General features: G+C 37.3%; 1 protein-coding gene across 1 annotated transcript; it reads right to left on the bottom strand.

The window, feature by feature from the left end:
- Positions 1–7023: 7023 nt before the first annotated feature.
- Positions 7024–9081, bottom strand: LOC122709392 (cytoplasmic dynein 1 intermediate chain 2-like). Its single transcript, XM_043926725.1, is given in 2 exon segments — positions 7024–8872; positions 8874–9081. Coding segments are annotated over 2 exon segments (1848 nt in total). The 5' UTR covers positions 9036–9081; the 3' UTR covers positions 7024–7186.
- Positions 9082–9362: the final 281 nt, after the last annotated feature.

The following is a 9362-nucleotide window of genomic DNA, read 5'->3' as shown; positions in this document are numbered from 1 at the left end:
CCACACTGCAAACAGGCTTCCAGTTTCTAACCAAAGATTTCCTGAGATTCTGGATGGTTGACAACTGCTGGGAGGGTCGCAGCTAGAGACCAGCTCTGAGAATAGACACAAGGCACACTCACCAGACTGGTGCGGGCGGAAACTGAGGCTGGGACCGCGGAGTGGAGAAGGCGCACGGCACCTGGGGAGAGTGTGCCCATCAAGCTCCTGGCCGCCTGAGCTGCTCAGGCGGGGAAGGCACAAAACGCAGGCCCAACTGAGTCCGTGCTTTTGTGGAGTACCCGAAAACTGGAACCGCACGCAATGCAGGGCCCGCTCCCTATAGAGCAGCTGGGAGCCTGAGCAGTGTAGACGGGGAAAGCACACACCCGTGAGCGGGGGCAAACCCAGTGTGGCCAGAACACTGCAAGTGCTCCCCACACACGCCAGTGATATCTGTCTGCAGTGCCCCTCCCTCCCCGCAGTGCGACTGAACAAGCGAACCTAAACAAGAGACCACCTCCACCCGCCTGTGTCAGGGTGGAAATTAGCCATTGAAGAGACCGGCAAACAGAAGCCAAATAAACAAAGGGAACCGCTTCAGAAGGGACCAGTGCAACAGATTAAAATCCCTGTAGATAACACCGACTACACAGGAAGAGGCCTATAGATATCGAGAAGTGTAAGCTGGAAGAGAAGCTATCTGAAACTGAACCAAACCCACACTGCCCGCAACAGCTCCAGAAAAATTCCTAGATATATTTTTACTTTTTTTGTTTGTTTTTTTAATTAAAAAAATGTTTTTTCTTTTCTTTTTTAAATTTTTTCTCTTTTATTTTCTTTTAAAATTCCCTATTACTCCTCTATTACTCCTTAACTTTCATTTTCATATATTTTTACTATTCTTTTTAATTAAAAGATTTTTTCTTTCTTTATTTTTTTCTTATTTTCTTTTAAAGTCCTCTATTACTCCTTAATTTTCATTTTCATTTCACTATAACCATGCAAAAAAAAAAAAAAGAGGCCCTATTTTTGAACCGAACTTCATATATATTTCTTAAATTTTTTTTGTTTTTGTTTTTGTTTATAATATTGTATTTTTAAGAGTCTAACCTCTACTCTAGATTTTTAATCTTTGTTTTTCAGTATTTGATATCAATTTTGGACATTTACGAATCCAATATTCAGTACCCATTTTTACTCAGGAGTGTGTTGATTACTCTCTCCCACTTTTGACTCTCTGTTTCCTCCCTCAGATCACCTCTATTTCCTCCCTCCCCCTTCTCTTCCCAATCCAATTCTGTGAATCTCTGTGGGTGTCTGGGCTATGGAGAACACTTGGGGAACAGAGTACTGCATAGATCTCTCTCTCTCCTCTTGAGTTCCCCTTTTTCTCCTGCTCATCTCTATCTCCCTCCCTCTCCTCTTCTTCATGTAACTCTGTGAACCTCTCTGGGTGTCCCTCACTGTGGAGAATCTTTTCACCATTAACCTAGAAGTTTTATTATCAGTGCTGTATAGTTGGAAAAGTCTTGAGGCTACTGGAAGAATAAGACTGAAATCCAGAGGCAGGAGACTTAAGCCCAAAACCTGAGAACACCAGAAAACTCCTGACTACAGGGAACATTAAGTAATAAGAGATCATCCAGAAGCCTCCATACCTACACTGAAACCAACCACCACCCAAGAGCCAATAAGTTCCAAAGCAAGACATACCACCCAGATTCTCCAGCAACACAGGAACATAGCCCTGAGCGTCAACATACAGGCTGCCCAAAGTCACACCTAACACATAGACCCATCTCAAAACTCACTACTGGACACTCCATTGCACTCCAGAGAGAAGAAATCCAGTTCCATGCACCAGAACACCGACGCAAGCTTCCCTAACCAGGAAACCTTGACAAGCCAATCATCCAACCCCACCCACTGGGAGAAACCTCCACAATATAAAGGAACCACAGACCACCAGAATACAGAAAAGGCCATTCCAGACACAGCAATCTAAACAAGATGAAAAGGCAGAGAAATACCCAGCAGGTAAAGGAACATGCAAAATTCCCACCAAGTCAAACAAAAGAGGAGGAGATAGGGAATCTACCTGGAAAAGAACTTAGAATAATGATAATAAAAATGATCCAAAATCTTGAAAACAAAATGGAGTTACAGATAAATAGCCTGGAGACAAAGATTGAGAAGATGCAAGAAATGTTTAATAAGGACCTAGAAGAAATAAAAAAGAGTCAATTAAAAATGAATAATGCAATAAATGAGATCAAAAACACTCTGGAGGGAACCAACAGTAGAATAACAGAGACAGAAGATAGGATAAGTGAGGTAGAAGATAAAATGGTGGAAATAAATGAAGCAGAGAGGAAAAAAGAAAAAAGAATCAAAAGAAATGGGGACAACTTCAGGGACCTCTGGGACAATGTGAAATGCCCCAACATTCTAATCATAGGAGTCCCAGAAGAAGAAGACAAAAAGGAGGCTATGAGAAATACAATAGGGTGAAAAAATAGTCTGGATTTGTATAAACACCTAACAACCCACTGATTGCTTTACATCCCATTCTTTTTTAGCCTGTCAAAGTTCATCACCAACCTCATTGAAAACAAGGAGGTATTTTGCTAAACCTCTTTTCTAGTGACATGAACAGTGCTATAAAAATTTAATACTGTTTTAACAATTTTCTTTAACAGCCAACCACATTTAGGTTGTAAATAAGAATGCTTTCAAGTGCATTACAACAGTGGAAGATAATTTTCCTAAACACATTTTGTTTAATTGTAATTGTGTTCAAGAGCATAAGTTAAATGAAGAACTTGCTCCTTCCCTACTAAATAAGGATTATGTAATTTAGACCAGTGAATATATGTTTGTTGGGGTGGAGGGAGGGTGTGGGTGCATCGTGATAATAAGTAGTAAAAATGGGATATTGCTTGAGAAATTATTATACATGCATCCAGTTGCCTGCTAATCAAGAGACTTATGAACATATCATTCATACAGATTTTGTTTCTAACTTTGATTGCAATTCCTGACTCTACAACCCCACCTCTTCCTTTCTCTCCATTTCTTTTAGCTCAGTTATCAATTTAACAATAATTCTGACATATGATCTGGAAACTCAATATAAAGATGATCCGAGGGGGTTCTGGATAAACATTGTCAAGAAAGGAAATTTGTTTCTTAATAGGCCAAATCTTTAGAACATGTTCTTTTTAAAATAGGTGGGGAAAAAAAAATCCCCTTAGAAATTCCTAAATCAACTAGTGTTTGTGGATAAGTTGCAAGAACTAAATATTAAATAGGAAATCAATGTAATGTGGTGATAAAAAATATGGACTTTGGAATCAGATAAGTTTTGAGGATCTGCTTTTTTTTGGTATTTTTTTTTTGCTAATAATAATTTAACATAAGTTCTGCTACTTTACCTCCCAAAACCTCAGTTCTGTTTCTGTAAAATAGAAAGCCATTCCCTTGTTCAACAAACAATTATAAATATTAAATAGTCAAAGCATGGTAGAATCTACGTTAACCAATTTCTATTTCATCCAAGATTACACAATACAATCAACATTTGCTCATTGTTAGTGCCTTAGCCAATAGGCTAGTCTCTAGTAATTGCTTATAAATCTGCTCCCATCAGTCATTTTCCTCTCTTCTCAAATATGTTTAGACTAATTGTACTAATTTTACTTTTGTTTACATTTTAAATAAATATAACTATATCTGTTATCTATAGTCATGATAATGTTGCACAACAGATAACTCAAAATATTAGTGGCATAAAATAATAAATCTTATTTGGCTCATGAATTTTGGGGGTTCATCTATAAGCTGGGGTGAGTTTTCTGGCTAAATATATGTGCTTACCATTTGCTTTTCAACCCATCTACTAACGCATTTGTTCAGATTTTTTAGTTGATTTTCATTTATTCTTGAAAGTTTTTATTGCTAAGAACATGTTCTTTATTCTTTTTATATAGCAACCCATTCTTATTTAATGTATTCTTTTTCTCTGAAAATATTATTGAAATATATTTTTAAAATTTTCTTCTCTTTCCTCCAAATTAAAAAAAAAATCTGTTTAGTCTCAATGTTAATTTAGTGGCTTAAACTAGTACATAGCGATTTTTATCCGTCTACTCTAGTTTAAGGGAGGATCAGTTAAAAGCTAATTGGAGGTTCACTATTCATGTTTGGGCTTGTTGACTGTGGGATTCACTGGAGTTGTTTGTGCATTAGGGAAAACTTTTCTTAGTATATTTGTCTTTTTTTCTTTTTGCATGGTGGTACTCCACCTGCACCCTCAATTCACAATACGATTTTCTCTTATGTGATGTGGGTTCTATGTCTGGCTGTCATCATTCCAAAAACCATCATTCCCAAGATAAGAAGATGGGGATTCAATATTCAGAAAGTAAATTTCAATCAGAGCCCCTGTTTTCATTTTAGTACTTCTGCTTCAGCAGTGCCTTCTGTTCCTTGTGTTGCTTTATGATTTCTAGAAAGTAGACTTTCAATATTCTATCAGATTGAGATATAAAAACCAATCAGATTCTCAAAGTAAAGAAGATATATGGGGTTTTAGCTTCTTGAAAAGAAATTAAACATTCAGTTTTAGCCCCACTTTTGCCCATTAGTTTGTCCTAAATACAACAGATTTCTGAACCTATTGGGGATGCAGTATAGTAAATCATTTATTTTGTTCACTGCTGACTTTGGATTCAGAACTTCTGGGTTAATCACCATTAGTTTTGTTTCCAATCTCTAAAGTGATTTTGTCTCTTCTGTTATGTTTGTTTGTCAAAGAATGTATTTCTTAAAAGTCACTTCCTGTCACTGGTAGGATTTGGTAGAAATAGAGATAAAAGTGTCTATTCAATCCACCACATTATTCAGAAAACTGACTCTGGCAAGGACAAGACACATGGCATTAAAGAAGAAATTCAAGAGCTTAAACTCTTGATATTATAACAATGTGCCTCAGAAAGACATTTGGACTGCACCCATAAGCACTACAGAGCTGTTACAAAGTAAAATGAGAAAATTTGATCAATGCAAGAGATATACCTTCCACTGAACCTCTAATAATCAGATGTATCTGTTTGTCTGTAAGATTTTCAAGAATCCTTGGTGAATGTAAATACTGTATAGGTCTTTTCATACTAAAATGAGTATGTTCAATGTAGAGAAAAATCTTCAGGAACAAAGATTTAGTTCTATAGCATTTACATCACTGTCTTGAAAATAGAATTTATGAGGTACCAACTGTTGACTCTAATCTTACTTTTCTGAAATGGAAGAGAGTATATTAATATCCTTGCCATATAAAATGCTCCCAAAAGTAGAGCAGGACCATCCCTGAATAAATTTACATGAATTTTGGATATTTTTTTATTCATTGTATTCAAACACATTCTGTGAATTAGATTTTGCATACATTTTTGAAATAACTTGATGTCTTGGTCAATATAAGTGCTTTGAAGATTTGCATTCTAGATTCTAAAATATTGTACAGGTAAATTTTCTAACCACAGAAAATAAAATGTGAATCTGGCTTTTAGTTGTTTGGCATTTAAACAAAAATTATTTATTCATTTATTTATTTTTCCTTATAGTTGCTTTCTCTGATTTTAAGACAGCATAACTCACTTGTCTAATCCCTAGATTACATGTGTCAGATATTCAAATTACACGTTTCCTTTCTATCTGTTATATTAACCAAAAGTATTTCAAGTAGAGATAGCGTGCCACTTTCTTACTTTAATGTATGACAGGTTCTACACAGTTATAAATGACTATTTGTGAAAATAAAAGAGAAAAAAAAATGTTGCTGAACAAAATTATTTCTACTTAATAAGTTAGACACAGTTGCAAATGCAGAAAGTCTTCATAAATGGAAAGCACATACCTTGTCATCAGCATTAATAACTCTGACATTAAGTTCTATTTAAATGGAATTGCAGGCTAGCCATGGTGATGTAGGGCGGGAGGGTTGGGGCGGAGGTTGGAGAGTCACGACGTTAAACTCCTGGGAAGGAAGGGAGAGGGCGGCTTCGGAAGTCACCTTGGCTCTCCATCAGATTGCTAAGAGGACATAAGTACTACTTCACGCAGGCAGTTTGAAAATAAGGTTCCAGAGAAACAAAAGCTGTTTCAGGAGGATAATGGAACCAGTGCATCTAAAGGGTGGGATGGCTGATGTCCTCCTGTATAGAGCCACCATGATTCTTAGAGTTGGTGGAACAGCATATGCCATGTATGAACCGGCTGTGGCTTCATTTCCCAAGAAGCAGGATTGACTTCAGTTTATCCTCCCAGCCATCAGTTGGTTCAATTCCATTCATCTCTCTGTGGACCAGTAATCTGATACACAACTGATTTCTTTGGGGATCAGTATTTATTGACTTGTACTAGCTGCCACCAATAAAGCAGTCTTTACCCATGAAAAAAAAAATGAAATTGCAATCCAAGGATCCTAAATGTGATTTAGAAGCTAATAATGAAATAGTTTCTCTAGGATGCCTCTTTCTTTCTCTTGAAATAAAAATGTAACATAAATATATTTTTATTTTACTTAACAGGTAAATGAATCAAATAATAACAGTTTTTTTAATAAAAGAGAGAGACTTTAATAAAATTTTAATTGCAAGGAGTAAATCAAAATGAAAATTTGAAAAGTTAAAGCATGTTTGTTTTTATTTATAGACAGTTATCACAAGAATTGTAAAGAAAAAGAGAATATCAGAATGGAACTCGATAGATGTTTTCATGCTATAGCTAAGAATAAACAATCTTCCTACATATTACGGTTAGTGAGCACATTATCAGTGTAACAGTGAATTGTGGTTATTTAAAAAATATGTAGACCATAATCTGTGCTTTAGAAATAATTGTATATAGTGTTATAAGCTGAAAAGACTTCAAAAGAATACCAAATATACACCTGTGCATAAGAATTCAGAAAAGGCTGCATTCTGTAAAGTCAATCAGCTGTATTAAAAATGACACAAATTCAAAACAAGATGCATGTTATATAAAAAAGGACTTTGTAAGACTTGCTTGCTACATTAAATCCATAGTTTAATCCACAAAATTTCCTTTTAATTATCATTCAGACAGAAGCATGCAAATCGTTCTAGGATCTACATCGAGTCTTCCCCAAATCCACTAAGGCTACACATTCTCTCTTCAGGAGCTAAGCAGGTATTCGGGTGGCTGCTTCCTCCTCTGCACCCGCTCGGTTTGCGTTAATTTCTGCAAGTGTTCGGCCATACCGTGCCCATTCATCATTTCGGGGGACAGCAGTCTGCTCTCCCACATCATATATAACAATCTGTCCTTCAGAATCACCCACGGCAATCTCTCTTCCAGAATGGGTCCATCTTACATGATTAAGAGCAGGATTACCTTCCACAGAAATGCTTGCAGTTGGCACCTCTGTGTCATTATTGAGATTCCACAAATCCAGCCTACCCATGCCATCCACACAGGCAAACAGGGCTGGGTGAGTGGGTGACCACATAACATCACAAACATAGTCTGAATTATCTTCAAATGAATACAAAGGCTTGTTATTTTTAGTTGTCCAAAGTTTTACTGTCCAGTCAAATGATGAAGTGACAAAAAGATGTGAGAAGTCCACTGCTCCAACAGCTGAATGACAATGAATGCCAGTAATTGGTCCTTGATGTCCCTCGAACATCTCACTGATTCCAGCTTTGCTGCCATGGCGACATGCTGTGTACACAGAACCTTCCTCACTTCCAACAACGAAGTTGTTGACATCTCCAACAGGGAAGGACATAGATGTCACAGCGACTGCCTTTGACTGTTTATGAACTAATTCCCTGTTATCCTGTGGATGGGAAAGCATGTCCAGACTCCACGAACAAATTTTTCCATCAGTAGAGATACTAATCAGATTGTGAGCATTCTGCGTTCCAACAACATTTACACAATACACAGGATGCGTGTGTGGTGCAGCTGACAGCGGAGTCCTCTGCACGGGAGTTCTTTTATTGCTACGGTTATCCCACAGCACAATCTGGCCTGAGTATGTACCACCCACAACCAGATTTGGATGAAATTTTGCAAACATAGCAGACATAACGGCTGACTGGCAGTGAAACACATACTCTGGAGTAGTTTTTTTGTATTTCATATTCCATACAAGGGCCACACCGTCAGGCTCATGAGGAGCATCTTCGTTGTTGTTATAGGAAGCCACCAGTAATTCTGGATACTGAGATGACCAATCCAAACAACTAACAACCCGATGCTTTGACCAACGTTCGTCAAAAAATTGTCGATTTAATGACAGTTTAGCACCTGCTTGAATCTCTCCTTCTTTGTCTTCCAAATCTCTTCCACTATAGTCAAAGAAGACGTTAATCTGCTCTGAAAGAGCTCTTTCTACAGTTCTTGTGGAATGGTCAAAGAAACTTAAAAATTCCTCAGAGTGCAAGATTTGCTGCTTTTCTTCTTCAGTCAGCTCATGAGGAGGAGCTTTACTATCACTTTCTTCATCTTTCTTTAAAGTTTTCTCTTCCTCAGGTTCAATAGGTGGTTTAGGAGTCACCACATCATCATCTTCTTCTTCATCTTCTTTGGGTTGAGCCATAACTGGAGTCTGAGTTTCCTTTGTGTATGTTACAATTTCACGAGGAGGAAAGTCAACTTGTGTAATTTTAGCCATTCCAAGTTTAATAGGTCCTCGTCTAGATTCCACCGCGCCATCTCCAGAGTCCTGGCTCCCAGCTTCGCTTGGTGTGCTCACAGATTTGGAGGATGGAGACATAGGAGGAGGGACAATGGGGGATTCTGCAGTTAGATCCATGCTTTGAAGCAATGCTTCAGCTTCTCTTCTTTTTTTTTTTTTTTTTTTCAAGATCTGATTCTTCTTGCACAGGAGCAACCGCTTCCTTCTTCTGATCAGTTTCCTTTTTCTTTCTTTCTTCTTCTTTCCTCTTCTTTTCCTCTCTGATTTGAGCCAACTGCTGCTTCTTACATTCCAACTCTGCCTTTAATTCACTTTTGTCAGACATGTTTGCAACCTGAGTAAAGCAGTAGCCAAGAGATGAGACAAAGACTCCACCCAAGGACCCGAAGTGTTTCCCCTTTGCCGAAACTGGAAGACCATAACAGTTTTAAGAGCAATAAGTATTCTAAAACATGCTCTGTAAAAGTCATATAATCCATTGCAACTGCAAATATGAGCAGATTTTTCAAAAATTTTAGAGTATCAGTTCCACTGAATTTGTCCTTAAGATATAAACCAGTATGCATTTTACTTTTAATTGTATTTTTTTACTTTACTATCCCCAAATATTGCTAGGTATTACTCTAATGTTTTTTACCCAAGTACATACACA

This window comes from Cervus elaphus, chromosome 15 (assembly GCF_910594005.1).
Source record: "Cervus elaphus chromosome 15, mCerEla1.1, whole genome shotgun sequence".
Taxonomy (NCBI): Eukaryota; Metazoa; Chordata; class Mammalia; order Artiodactyla; family Cervidae; genus Cervus; species Cervus elaphus.
This window is presented reverse-complemented; position numbering and strand designations above follow the sequence as displayed.